This window comes from Endocarpon pusillum, assembly GCF_000464535.1.
Source record: "Endocarpon pusillum Z07020 unplaced genomic scaffold scaffold4398, whole genome shotgun sequence".
In the NCBI taxonomy this organism is placed as follows: Eukaryota; Fungi; Ascomycota; class Eurotiomycetes; order Verrucariales; family Verrucariaceae; genus Endocarpon; species Endocarpon pusillum.
The window spans coordinates 1-13,972 of NW_006916431.1; the positions used below are offsets into that span (position 1 = coordinate 1).

Genomic DNA, 13,972 nt, shown 5'->3' on the forward strand with positions numbered 1-13,972 from the left:
CCTTTATTATATAGAAGATTTGTAATCTTTGCTAGTTTTTACTAATATCCCTTGTGAGCCCGATTAGACCCCTATTGGAGACTCCTGCCGTTAGGAGTTTAGCGTTAAGAGGTACCCGCGGTTAGGAGTTTAGTGTTAAGAGGTACTCGCGTTTAGCGGTGAGGTTATTTCTGCAGTCTTGGCATTAGGAACATCAAAATTATGGAAGAATGCTGCAGCCTTAGCATTAAGAACATCAAAATTTGTAAAGACCTAGCTGCAGCCTTAGCATTAAGAACATTAAAAGTAAATTATAAGAGTAAAACTTTAATTAGCTGTATTAGGCTAATTAAGAGAGTTATAAGTCTATAAATAGTATTATTTAATAGCTCTAAAAATTCTCTATTAGAAATTATTATTTATATTCTTATAATTATATTATTCAGCTCAGAACAAAAGAAATAATAAAAAAGTATTAATTTAAGAAAATAACTTTTAAAATAACTATATTAGAACTAAAAGTAAAAGTTTATAAATAATATACTAATTAAAATATAAATAGAATTTTAGAAAAAGCTTACTAGAGATTAATAGCTTAAATAGTTAGTAAGTTATAAGAGAATTAGATACTTAATTAATATATATAAGGCGTCTTAATCTATAAGGGAGGCTTTATTTAAGCTTTACCTTTAGTTACTTAAAAAAGGATAGCGAACTTTATTACTCTTTCTTTTCTTTATTCAATTACAAATTATCTTAACTTAATAATTCTTAAACCTTTATATAGTATAAAGTATTTATATTAAATAGACCTTGTATTACTTCTAGAGTAATGACTTTCTTATATAGTTAAATAACCCTAGATAAGTTCTCTAATAACTGTGTTATAAATAAGAGAGTTTTGTATCGTCTCTCAAGATAACAAGTAAGTATTAAGCTTACGTTTACTTTAATAGCTTAAAACTAGAACAAGTTAATAGTCTATAGATTGCTAAAATGTAAGCTGGGGAGTTTATCTATAGTGCGGCCAGCGCTTTACTCTATATATTCCTCTATCAAATACAAGGGGTGCTACTAGTTAATCTGTGCGGAGGATCTGACGGAGTATCTGTAGGGCCAGAAGCGATAGCTTCCCTCTAGAGGAGATTATACTTTCCTAAAGGGGTCGTATTAATCTCCGGTTCTATGATACTTGTACAGGGAGCCACGTACTGTTGTGGATACGCCATCGGCGCTGCCATCCGAGTGCGTGGCTAGTCCTATGTATTTTCTGCGCTATAGAAGAGGAGATACTCTATTTATTATACTAGGAAACAAGCATGCTTATATCGGCTAGGAGATTCGTGTTTATAGTCGCTTACTTATAAGCGCCTCTAAGCGTTATTTATTAGTCCCCCTTTATAAATACCTTGCTTAAGGTTGTCTCTATATAAGCGTGTCCTTTTGCTAAGCCCCTTAGGCTTGATTAGTTCCAGGGTCTTCTTATACAGGGTCTGTGCAACCTCTAAGGCCTGTTAGTGCCTAGTGCGTTTATATGCTGTAACACTAATCTACATAGGCTTTTTAGTCTGGAATAGATTAATAGAATTTAATAAAAATAATATAAAGTATAACAATATTAATAATTCTAATTTTAACAAGTATTTTATTAAAAGATTGTGATGCCTTTAGAGGATAACTGGAAGGCATTCATTAGTAATTCTACTCAGCTGTGAACATTAGCATTATCATTTTCCATATTTTCGGATATCATTTTGGGAGCCGTTGCTAATAGACTACGTACAATAATCAGCGGATCCGGGTTGTACCGTCCTGTCATGCGCCTGCTGTGCGTCTGCCGTACGCCCTCTGGGCGCCAAATAGAGGCTATATAGCCGTAAGCAGGGCATAGATAGAATCAACGCACTCATTTACACATATTCTGAACTTGGTTTCTATTGCTTTGTTTCTTTTGCGTCAGGCCATGGCAGCCCTGACACGTCCTCTATTTGTAAAGCAGACTAGATACCACCTACACTATTGTTCCAATGCATCTTGTATGTATACAATATCCCGTCCAATTTACTGTTTCCTCATCACCCTACAGCTGCATTGCTGGCTATAACTCACACAAAAACTAGCCAACCTTGACAATCCCATCTGGTTGGCTCGAGTGCCGCTTTATGTAAGCGAAACCAGGGGCCCGGCTCAGCCTCGATCAAGTTACACCTCCTACGGCTCATGCAGCTTCCTAATAAACTCAGTCGCACACTCCGTTCTCTACCGTCTCCATTTTCGATTTGTGCCGATACCACGTGGCGTAAAATAGAGCTGGCACAGTGCGGTATCTGCCGGGTAGTTTTTGACTGAGGAACAATTTTAAATCAAGTCCAGACCCCTCAGCACGAATTGGCGGAGACCGGCATGGGTGACGGAGTGACTCTGTAGGTGTGCTAGCGAGGGGCTATCGATGGCGGCCATGACGAACATCATGACAAACTGGATCCAGTCTTCCGATCTCTCACCAACCTCGGAAGGTTTTCTAATATAGAAAAAGACCATTCCTGTAGAGGGAGCCGCAGACCAATAATCGGGATGATGGGAGATGTATGATTGTCCCACAGCAATACGTGGTTCAGACTTGTCGCGGTTCTTATTATCAGGAATAAAGGCTTGCGGCCACATCGAGTTAAAATAGATAAGAGCCTGCACAACGCACTTGAAATCAAGTGCTCTTTCAAACGTGGAGATTTGAATGGTGAGGGCCGAGGAACGCCCATCGGCGCCTTGAATCGTGTAGTATCTGCGAAGGTAGGCCCAAGTGGACTGGAAATATTCTGACCATTTTTCCGGTGGGGTGAAGAAGGGTGATGTAAGCCGATATCTGTCTACGAAGATTCCGAGTTAGCGGGCCTTTTTAGTTCTCCTGGGATGGAAAATAACCCACTCGGTGATCCCGACTTAGGCGGACCCATACCCATTTCCAATGGTGTTATTTCCCAGCAACAGGGAGATTCGTCATCACCAAGCTCCCTTGATCGCATTCGAGGATAGCCACGGGGAACTTCATCATTATGATAACTCGCAATATCGTGCAAGAAGTTCTGGGTTTTCTGTCTGAAGTCACTGTTGGGAGCAATTGACAGCTCTGATATGAGCCGCATGGAGAATTTACTGTCTCCGCGGTTTATTGAAGGAAGCCAATCCAATTCTAATCTTTCTGCTGAGCTGCCTGCCTCTGTGGCGTTTCTGCGTAGCTGAGCAGAAGAAGACGCTGGCGCCGGTCCTCGATTGCTGGAGGGAGTTTCATGAATATTGCTGCACAAAGGCGTTTGCTTTTGACGAGGCTTCGTAGCCCTGGTTGGTTGATTTTTCAATGAAGTCACAGCCTGTGAATGGCTGGCATTTGTGTGTTGTGTCTGAGAGTTTTGTTCTCTGCCTGTCACAGCTAAGCCAGCAAACCGCTGGCCAAGTGAGCTGTCAGAAGGGCTCGCGGAGCATCTATTCGCACGTTGGGTTGGGGGATCAGTCATCCTGCTGATGCGTGTATTGTGATAAGCCTACTCGGCTTGTTAACTTGAATAAAGCGCTAGTTAAGTTGTGGCATGGTGATCGAGGTCGGCAAAGGAAATGTCACTCTCTTACCTTGTGTAACCCTGATACCATGGATGAGGTCGACATTACCGGTAGGATTCCTAGATGTAGACGGATGTTATGTAGGCCAATTTCTGGGTCCCGTGGCTAGATTGCGACGATTGGGCTGACTTTTATTGAACCAATGTTGGTTGAAGTTCCTTCTTTTAATATCTTCTAGAATCTTAAATGTGGAACAGTTCTAGAGAGTCAATCATAAAGTTTGTGTTACAGCAACTTGATAGCAAACACGAATGCAGCGTTCGGAAACTGTACGATAAAACGGAACAAGGGGGTCTGTTCCGTACCGTTCCCGACCCATATGTACCATGCTGAAACTTCTTGGAGCTGATGACCCGTCAAAACATGCAATTGCTGCAGCCTAGACTTGTTTGAAACCAAGGCATCCAAGGTAGGTGAATCCATGTTATCTGAGGAGGTATTTGCTCACTCTTACGCTAAGCCAAGAGAAGAGAGTCTTAGAGTGCCGAGCAGATTTTACATCTGAAGACGTTTAGAATTGATCGACAAAGCTAAGACGGCTGAGGGTTTTGTCAGTCTTGATATAGCTGATGCATCTGAATTCATGGGGCGTCAAGCCTGTTGATGTTAGCATAGGACCCTTTGTCGCCCACGGGACACAGAAATCCTGCTGTTGTGTATGAGATGCGAGCTTGACTACATTCCGCAAACACTAGACCTTAGCGGGGACCTTACCACCAGGTGTCATCTCTGGTTGAAATAGCCAGTTCGGCTGCTGGATGTTGGGGCAAAGAGGAGAGGATGTGCTTTGGGGCCGAACATGGAATCACTGCTGTACTGTGTGAAGTCCTTGAGCTCGTCCACTTCGAAGGGGCTGGAATCCTTTCCTGGTTCCACCACATAGTACCTCTTGTCGGCCGCCTCAGATGAAACGTTCCAGGTGGCCTTCTAGATCGCTCCACGCATAACGATGAAGCCGCCGTTGCACAGTGTTTAGGGCCCCTCCACGATTTCTGGCCGTTTCTGCAACGGATGCGTCAAAATTGATTGATTCTAGCAAGATGAAGTTGGGAGGGGAAGTTGCGGGACGCAACAGAAGCTACTAAATCTATGACTGTGCCAAGTGAGCTAACGTAACGCACCCGTAACAACCTAGTAGGGGGCTTCCCTCCAAAGCTGATACGCCCTTGTATCATTTCTCTTGTGGTGTTTCCGCTTAAGGTGTGGTTGTTTGACGTTCCGTCTTGAGATTATTAATATATCAATCAATCCGTTCGGTTAGATGATCCGGTCTCATGATATTAAATAATTAACGTTTTATCTTGTCTAATATATTCTGCCCCGCGGCGCCAGCAATTCGAGGGTCCCGCCAAGGAATTTGCAACAATTTTGCAATGCACAATAAATAGTATAGTAACTACCAGCCGGTGCAGCCAAGTAGCGATAGGCGACCGATCAGAATCAATCAGACCTACACACCACTTCTGCTTGAGGTCTCATTTTGCTTTCTAGGCCTATTGTTCTAATAGGCAGTGCCTGGGGAATGACTCAGTAACTAGTGCTGAGATAAGGCTCAATATTAGCATAGTAATCAGTACAGAGAGTGGGGGAAAACACTGCTTTACTTTCTGAACCACGTTGAATGAGCAGCGAATACCTACAATAGAGATAGAACTGAACTCGATATATCTTTCTGATCCTGTCTAAAGCTTCCAACATGATAGCGTTATCTAACGCCGGCGTTCCTCCTTACAGTCCGAACAATAACTATTATCACAACCCACGCTCCGGTTCATAGCGCAGCGCTGACAGCAGCAGAACCAGTTTACATCCTTTCACGTGACGAAGCAGATCATGATTAACGAGTCGTTCTTCGTTACAGAGCAAACAGCGGTAGGAGGGATCAATGAATAGCTGCAGCCTGGATAGAAAATTTGATAATCCTTCTGCCAAGAATGTAGCAAAATCTCATGCTGACACATTCAGTGCCACGGGGATAGGTCACTATCGTTTGATGCACTTCAACCCGCTGGTTATTTCCCCCGGAGAAAACGGATCAAAGATATTAAAGTTAGCACTGCTCTTACTTCTGGATATTGTTTCACTGGTGTGATATAGCCAATTGGTGCCCGTAAACCTTATTAAGCTTTGGGCTACTCCGTATTCCAAGAAAATTATGCTGCCTGCGCCAAGTTAGAGATCAATTTTAGATTTTGTAGAGAAAGTTGCACATTACATATTTTACCTTAATAGTATAACTTTTCAAAACATCATAGAGATGTCAATATCAAGTATGCTCGGAACAAACTCGAGCCTACTGAACGGCAAACAGCAGAGTACCCTAACAGTCCTAGGCTGCGGTGAGCTGACCTCGATCCTGCTTCCAGTTTTGGGCTCTGCCTCATGTCCCCTTTTGTCAGTTCTTTCGCCGTCAACTAAGACCAGATACAGGTACTCTCGGCATAGCAATCCTGTCTGGCATCTTCTCGTCGTTGAGCGAAACTTCACATATCCCGTCTCCGGCTGCTCCCGATTCGGGTGCTGTCACGCCCACCTCTGATGCTCCATCTCCCAGTACACCCTCTAAGTTCATTGCCTGTGTTCGGAGACCCGAATCAGCCAAGCGCATCAAAAGATCGCTCGAAGAATACTCGCAGAATCTTCAAATACTGCAGAACGAGAATATCAAAGGTGTTCACGCAGCAGACGTGGTCATTCTTAGCTGTAAACCACAAATGGTCAAGGATGTTCTAGCAGGTGATGAAATGCGCGCTGCCCTCAAGAATAAACTCCTCATCTCCATCTGCGCCGGCGTGCCAGTGTCACAAATCCAAGAAATTCTCTACGAGGATTCAACATCTCCTAACCAATGTCGCATTGTGCGAGTGATGCCTAACACGGCCGCGGTAGTGCGTCAATCTATGACTGTCATAGCTACCTCCAATCCTCCTCTGCCTGCTGAACTCGAATCACTCGTTACTTGGATCTTTAGTCGCATCGGTCGTGTCGTTCATCTTCCTCCGGCGACCATGGATGCCAGTACCGCTCTGTGTGGCTCCGGCCCTGCCTTCATAGCATTGATGCTGCAGTCACTTGCTGATGGTGCTGTTGCCATGGGGCTGCCTAGAGCTGAAGCACAAGTTATGGCGGCGCAATCAATGAGAGGAACTGCAGATATGGTCCTACGTGGAGAGCACCCTGCGATGGTGAGCGAGAAGGTCAGCACGCCAGGTGGATGTACAATTGGTGGACTTTTGGTACTGGAAGAAGGGAGAGTCAGGGGCACCATTGCGAGGAGTGTAAGAGAGGCAACTGTCGTGGCTAGCCAACTGGGCAAAGGTGTTAAGGGTGTGAATGGGCCGAGATTCGCCATGAGTGATGATAGAGATTGACGAGAATTGACAAATGAGTGGATCTCACCTATATCTACCGGCAGTACAACCAAAGTTCGCGCGACAATCAGCCACACTGTTCACAGATCATCGTTCTGATGTCGAGTTGAGCAAAACATACCTCACCAAAATCTAGGCATGGAGCCCTGCGCGTACTGATCGAAATGTATCAACCTGGCCAAGAACCAGAAAAATCGAAACCAAGTCTTCATTTCCCAGACCTAGCTATCAACCACTGCAGCACGGCATCCAAGTTCGTCTCTTCCTTGGCACTAATCCCATAACAGCTGATCTCCCGATGCGTCACCCTCTTCAACTCCAACGCTTCAATCAGCTCATCCACCGACATCTTGCCTCTCAGATCCGACTTGTTCCCCAGCACCAACAGTGGGATCCCTGCCAACGACGGCTTGGAGAGTAAGATGTGCAGCTCTTCGCGAGCGACAGGTATGGCGTCTCGGTCTGCAGCGTCGACGACGAATACCATGGCATTGACGTCTCGGCAGTAGCGTTCCCACATTGTGCGGAAGCGGGGTTGGCCGCCTAGATCCCAGCTGGTGGGGAGGGGTGTTAATGGAGCATGGATCGGCTAGGGAAGGAAGAGATGAAAGGAAGGAGGGGGTAAGATACCATTTCAGGGTGACGTGGCCTTTCTGTACGCGCTGCATATTGAATCCTACTGTAGGGATGGAACTGTATGGGAAGTCAGAGTCCTCCGAGCTGATCTAGACGCATAGACGCTAGAGAGGTACGACCTACTCAATAGTAAATTCCCCTCCCTGTCTTTCGAGTCAGCATCAATACCTTACTTGTACACCCATCACGACCATCCACGTTCACAGATGGTGCTGAATGAGATGGGTGTGACTCACAGCCAAAACCCTCAGTAAAGAAGTCTTGCCCGCATTCTGTAGCCCAACGATGGTGACATCCATCTCTGTCGCCCTGGAACCAATTAGATCAGCATATCATTAACTGTGTGTTTGCAGGTGGATCGAATAGAGAGCCGAGGGTTAAGGCAAGAGTACCAGAATAGTCCTAAAAGCCAGTCGTAGAACCAGCGGAAGAAATTGAACATCGTGTTGACTCTGATTGGTACGGGTCGAACTGGGCTGGTCAATACTTAGGCGGAATAAGGAGGCGTGGTGGAGGTAGTGGTGCGTATGAACCGTGGGAGTGGGATGGTCCGGATTATTGAAGTGTGGAATGGAGCGGTATCGATGTTTTGGGTGGTAAGTCGGTGCTTTGGCAAATGCCCGAGAAAAGTGTGGCGCAAAAGAAACCAATATATTAAGCTGATGACATTAAGGGCTTGATAGTGGATGGAAAGTGTGACGCCGGGATTGAGAGTATGAACCGGATCCGAACTGTGGTGGTGGTGGTGGTGCTGCTGCTGCTGTGTGCGAGTGGATGACCACCTATGCACACGACAACTCGGTGCGAGCAGCTAGCTGATGCAAGTCAAGAATCTCAAATGTTCTAAGCTTGGGGTAGTCTTCTCTAAATTCGTAATATCACAGCGAAAGGCGTTGGAGTGTGGGTGTCGATTTCAACTTTCTACCACGAAAATGGTCGATGATGTTACACACCAAGAAATATAAACAGTCGTCATCGGAGATTTTGCGCCTGAATACTGGTTAGGAGCATTGCTGGATTGCCTCTTCTCGCCCGATGTACCTTTGAGAAGTCTGAGAGAATACCATAATAGATGCGACGATATGGTTGTCAGCTACGTTCATTTTTATTCATCAACACCTTCATCCCTGACCCTAGCGGAGGGGAGATGTGTGAGGACTTGAAGTACATTTTCCGGCAATTCCTACCACTCTAAAAATCCACACATTTCATGCCTTTATCATTTCAAACTCTGCATTTGAAGGGCGCTCTCTTCTGTGAACAGTGGCTATTGACACGTGGAAATAAATACTCTAGAGGACCTGTCACCCAGCGGCGCTGAGTCTGCATCCGCAGAATCATTTTTGGGACTACTCATTCTCTCGATTAATCTGAGGAGAGGCTAATCGTGCTTCTCGTCGTTGGTCAGAACAGGAAGTCATAATCAATTTGCATCTGATTCGTACGGTTAACCTTGTCAGATTGTCACAGCAAGATGCAGCAGGATAGTTGCATCAAGACAGAGCTGAGTCGCATGGAGGAAGCTGCTGCTGGGAACATATCAGATGATGGAAGAATGGTTAATACTACACAGAAGCAACAGCGTTCAGAGGAATAGAAGAGAAAGCTTTAACAACTTGTTTGCGAAGTACACGAAAGCGGTAGATACCACGAAGTGAGGAAGTACAGTACAGCAAGACGTGAGATTCCTTCCTCAAGTAATTGCTTGAATTGATCGACTGTGTAAAACTTTCAGTACAAGAATGTATTGTTAGGTAGACTGATCCAAGATAAATCGTGCTGAAAAAACAACAATACGACCATGGTGTGCTAAGGACCCAGCGCTTCATGGCGTATCTTAAGGGCACTTCCTGGAGAACGATTGGCGGCGTATTGTAGTCTTCAATCGAAACACGCCTGAGAGCTTTAGGAAGTGCTGTAGTCCATACTTTGAGGGGGGTTAAATCGGCCTGGTTGGAACTGTCTTGAATGAGAAGTTGCGTTCTTAAGAAGCGTAGAACATGGAAATGGCATTTCAAGGGCCAATACTCGATGCTTGAATACTGAACAGTCTCGACTCTGTCAGATCATTGTTTCTGAGTCTCGTACCTCTCCCTGGCGTAATCTGCGCTTCTGGAAGGATAGTTCAAGATGGAATTTGCCAAGAAAGGAAATATGAAGACAGGAAAAGGCTTGGCAAGAGAGCAATCACTTATCACCACGTGACGATAAGGAAAGCTTTCAAAATATTTGGAGTTGGTTAAGCGTTTTGAAATCCATACGACGACGGTGCCAGGGGAGGTGCTGCGCGCCATTGCTTTGTCGATGAACGAGCAGGAGCTAAACTGCCAGTGACTCGAGTTACGAAGCTTGTACAGCAATCAGCTTGTCATTGGAGCTCTTGAATGCAAGATTGACAAACAGCAAAAGTACTTCTCTTTCATTTCCCTTGTCACTCAGGATGCCGAGATCAGGCACTTCTACCGAATGGTCCGTCGAATATGATACACTCCGCCGCCAAAAACTCTTCAGAAGCCCTCCCTCAGACCGCAGCGCGTACCCCGCATTGGCTGCGGCCGTCCGACCTCATGTCGAATCCTTCAACGCACTCTTTGAGAATCAGAAGCTCGTTGAAGAGGGTCTTCTGGATACCGGTATCCATACGGTCGTTGATGGTGATCCTCGCGACACGAATAGGGACTTGGCCAGAAACAGACTCGATCTACGGGTGGCGGATGTGGTATTGGAAAAGCCTGTCCTTCCTGCTTCGAATAAATTTAGCGTCCGCCGTCGAGAGATTCTTCCATCGGAATGTCGGGAGAGACACGTTTCCTATCGAGGGAAGCTAAAAGCCAAACTACAATGGCGGACGAACAATGGTGACTGGTTTGAGAGTTGGCGAGAATTCGGTCAGATGCCGATCATGCTGAGGACCAATCGGTGTCATTTGCAGAAGTATACACCGAGTCAACTGGTTCAGCATAAAGAAGAGTCCGAGGAGCAGGGTGGCTATTTTATCATCAACGGCAATGAAAGGCTGATACGAATGCTTATTCTATCGAGACGAAATTATCCCATGGCAATCATCAGAAATACTTTTACTAGCAGAGGTCCCACTTTCACAAAGTTTGCTGTTCAAATCCGATCCGTGAGGCCTGATCAGACATCACAGACTAATGTACTCCACTACTTGAGCGATGGAAATGTGACCTTCCGTTTTTCTTGGAAGAAAGCTGAATACCTAATTCCTGTGATGATGATACTCAAAGCCCTAGTCGAGACGAATGATCGAGAGATATACGAAGGAATTGTGGGCCCGTTAACGAAGCAGTCATCAAATTCTTTTGTTACGGATCGACTAGAGATGTTGCTCCGTACGTACAAAGTCTACGGCCTCGTCGGTAAAAGGAAAACAAGGGCATACTTGGGCGAGAAATTTCGTTCGGTTCTTGATATTCCCATAACCATGTCGGACGAAGAAGTCGGTGTGAAATTTTTGAGGAAGGTCGTGATGCCACATCTGGGAAACTATAATGTTACTGAGACACAGGACAATGACAAATTTCAACAGCTCCTGTTCATGATTCGAAAGCTTTATGCGTTAGCAGCAGGCGAGTGTGCGGTAGACAATCCCGATGCGGTCTCCAATCAGGAAGTCCTGTTAGGTGGGTTTCTTTATGGCATGGTTTTGAAAGAAAGAATACAAGAATGGTTGACAACAGTTGGGTCTCTAGCAGTAGAGTGGGCAAATGTCAAAGACAGGAAGTTTGCAGACCCATCCTTCAATACGGACTTCCTGCCGACAGTTGTGAAAAGGAGCAATGAAAATATTGGTAACTTACTGGAATACTTCCTTTCCACAGGTAACCTAGTCAGCCCGACAGGCCTTGATCTATCACAAACATCAGGCTTTTCTGTTGTTGCCGAAAAGATCAACTTCTACAGATTCATCAGCCATTTTCGAATGATACACAGAGGAAATTTCTTTGCACAACTTAAGACCACGACGGTACGGAAACTGCTGCCTGAGAGTTGGGGGTTTCTTTGTCCTGTCCATACCCCTGACGGATCTCCTTGTGGATTGCTCAACCATCTTGCACACCAATGCGAAGTACACGTAGCCAATACAGATGTTTCGGGTGTTGAGGCTGCTCTTGTTAAGCTGGGTATTTTTGGCCAGCCTTCACTTGCTGTCAGTGAAAGTGTGGTCATCCAACTAGATGGCAGAATCTTGGGATACTGCTCGCCCCCACAAGCTCGAATGATTGCGCATACTTTGAGACACTGGAAGGTCAAGGGAGAGAATGACATACCATTAGAGCTGGAGATTGGCTTTGTGCCGAATTCGAACCGTGGTCTCTATCCTGGATTGTATCTATTCTCGAAAGCCTCGCGAATGATGCGGCGGGTGAAATACTTGCCACTAGACAAACCAGATTACATTGGTCCTTTCGAACAGCCTTTCATGGAGATTGCTTGTGTCGCTACCGATGTTATTCCTGGACTCAGCACTCATATGGAGTATGAACCAACCAACGTGCTTTCTATTCTCGCAAATATGACCCCTTTCTCCGACTTCAATCAATCTCCTCGAAACATGTATCAATGCCAGATGAGCAAACAAGCCATGGGTACCCCCGGGACGTCTTTGAAATATCGCACAGATAACAAAGCATATCTCCTTCAAACTGGACAGACGCCGATCGTCCGTCCTCCACTGTACAATAAATATGGCCTCGACAATTTCCCTAACGGTATGAACGCGGTTGTAGCTGTCATTTCGTATACTGGCTATGATATGGATGACGCTATGATCATCAACAAATCCTCGCATGAACGCGGCTTTGGCGACGGAGTCATCTACAAAACGAAGCTGTATTCACTGGAGGCAGAGTCGCGTGGTCGGACCAGGTCAAAGGCTGATATTACCAAGCTGTTTGGCTTTGCCCCCCAAGGGGAGCGAGATCCGAAAGCAACCGACATTTTGGACGAAGATGGTATCGCCTTCATCGGCTCTCGGGTGCGAGAAGGAGATATAGTTGCGGCATACCATTCCGTCATGTTCGACCCCAGTGCTGGCAAGCATCAAAATCTTGACCAAAGAACGTCATTCTTCAAGTACAAAGATCCAGAAGAGGCATACATTGAACATATCCGACTCATTGGCTCCGAGACTGGCGATCAACCGTGTCAAGCCCTCAGCATCAAATATCGTATTCCAAGACGACCAGTGATTGGTGATAAATTCTCTTCGCGTCACGGTCAGAAGGGTGTGTGCTCGCAATTATGGCCATCAATCAACATGCCGTTCTCAGAAACTGGCATTCAACCGGATGTCATTATCAATCCCCACGCCTTTCCCAGTCGAATGACCATCGGCATGTTCGTCGAATCACTTGCAGGAAAAGCGGGTGCCCTACATGGCCTGGCACAGGACTCGACTCCATTCCAATTCTCGGAGGAAGACACTGCGGGTGATTATTTCGGCCACCAACTCCAGGCAGCAGGTTTCAACTTCCACGGCAATGAGCCCATGTATTCCGGCGTCACTGGCAAAGAATTCGCAGCCGACATCTACCTCGGCGTTGTCTATTACCAGCGATTGAGACATATGGTCAGCGACAAGTTCCAAGTACGTACCACAGGTCCGGTGGGTGCATTGACTGGTCAGCCGGTCAAAGGACGGAGTAAGGGTGGTGGTATCCGAGTTGGGGAGATGGAACGGGATGCCTTGATCGCACATGGCGCGGCTTTTTTGCTGCAAGATCGACTCATGGACTGTTCCGATGCTACAAGGGCTTGGATCTGTCGGAATTGCGGGAGTTTTCTGAGCACCCAGGTCAGTATAAGTGCCTATACTCTGAAGAGTAGAGGGGCCGGAATAGGCGGTGGTCAGCAGACGAGTGGAGTGGTGAGATGTCGCGCTTGTGCCAGGAAAGCTCTCATTGGAGATTCGAAGATGGACATCTGGGAGGATGGGAATGGTGCCAGGTTTGTCGGGGGTGAGGATACGACGGTTGTGAATGTGCCGGGGGTGTTGAGGTATCTGGATGTCGAATTGAGTGCTATGGGTGTCAAGATGAAGTTTAGAGTAGAGCCATGACGGGGCGTTCAAGGTCTAAACCACCAAGGCCAGTACCTGTCATTTAATGATATAAAACGCCCTAGAGTTGAAAGCACTCTTTTCCTGACCGAGCCCAGCAGTGGAAGTGAGTAACTTATGAAGTAGTACTCCGTAGTAGAGCTCAAAATGGACCATCTTCCTAATCCAGCCTAGCCCCATCCCCGCGGAGAACTAAGTAATATGGATCTCCAAGAGAGAAAAAAGAGTTCGCCGTCGTGTGTTTCCGAGCAAAGAGGGAGGAAGAGCACAGCATTCAATTGATTGCCCA

The 13,972-nt window shown here is 46.0% G+C and overlaps 4 protein-coding genes across 4 annotated transcripts; 2 read left to right on the plus strand and 2 right to left on the minus strand.

Moving 5' to 3' along the window:
• Window positions 1–2,337: 2,337 nt before the first annotated feature.
• On the minus strand, window positions 2,338–2,939 carry EPUS_08582 (uncharacterized protein; the record flags this gene model as incomplete). Its single annotated transcript, XM_007805623.1, has 2 exons — window positions 2,338–2,846; window positions 2,906–2,939. 2 exons carry the CDS (start codon window positions 2,937–2,939, stop codon window positions 2,338–2,340), a joined length of 543 nt encoding a protein of 180 aa, XP_007803814.1.
• Window positions 2,940–5,866: 2,927 nt separating this feature from the next.
• Window positions 5,867–6,965, plus strand: EPUS_08583 (Pyrroline-5-carboxylate reductase; the record flags this gene model as incomplete). The annotated part of the gene is made up of 2 exons (XM_007805624.1): window positions 5,867–5,933; window positions 6,025–6,965. The coding sequence occupies 2 exons, from the start codon at window positions 5,867–5,869 to the stop codon at window positions 6,963–6,965; spliced, it is 1,008 nt and encodes a 335-aa protein (XP_007803815.1).
• A 208-nt stretch (window positions 6,966–7,173) lies between these two features.
• Window positions 7,174–7,900, minus strand: EPUS_08584 (ADP-ribosylation factor-like protein 8B; the record flags this gene model as incomplete). The annotated part of the gene is made up of 4 exons (XM_007805625.1): window positions 7,174–7,519; window positions 7,596–7,658; window positions 7,725–7,744; window positions 7,838–7,900. 4 exons carry the CDS (start codon window positions 7,898–7,900, stop codon window positions 7,174–7,176), a joined length of 492 nt encoding a protein of 163 aa, XP_007803816.1.
• Window positions 7,901–10,041: 2,141 nt separating this feature from the next.
• Window positions 10,042–13,683, plus strand: EPUS_08585 (DNA-directed RNA polymerase I subunit RPA2; the record flags this gene model as incomplete). Its single annotated transcript, XM_007805626.1, has 1 exon — window positions 10,042–13,683. The coding sequence occupies one exon, from the start codon at window positions 10,042–10,044 to the stop codon at window positions 13,681–13,683; it is 3,642 nt and encodes a 1,213-aa protein (XP_007803817.1).
• Between the last annotated feature and the right edge of the window lie 289 nt (window positions 13,684–13,972).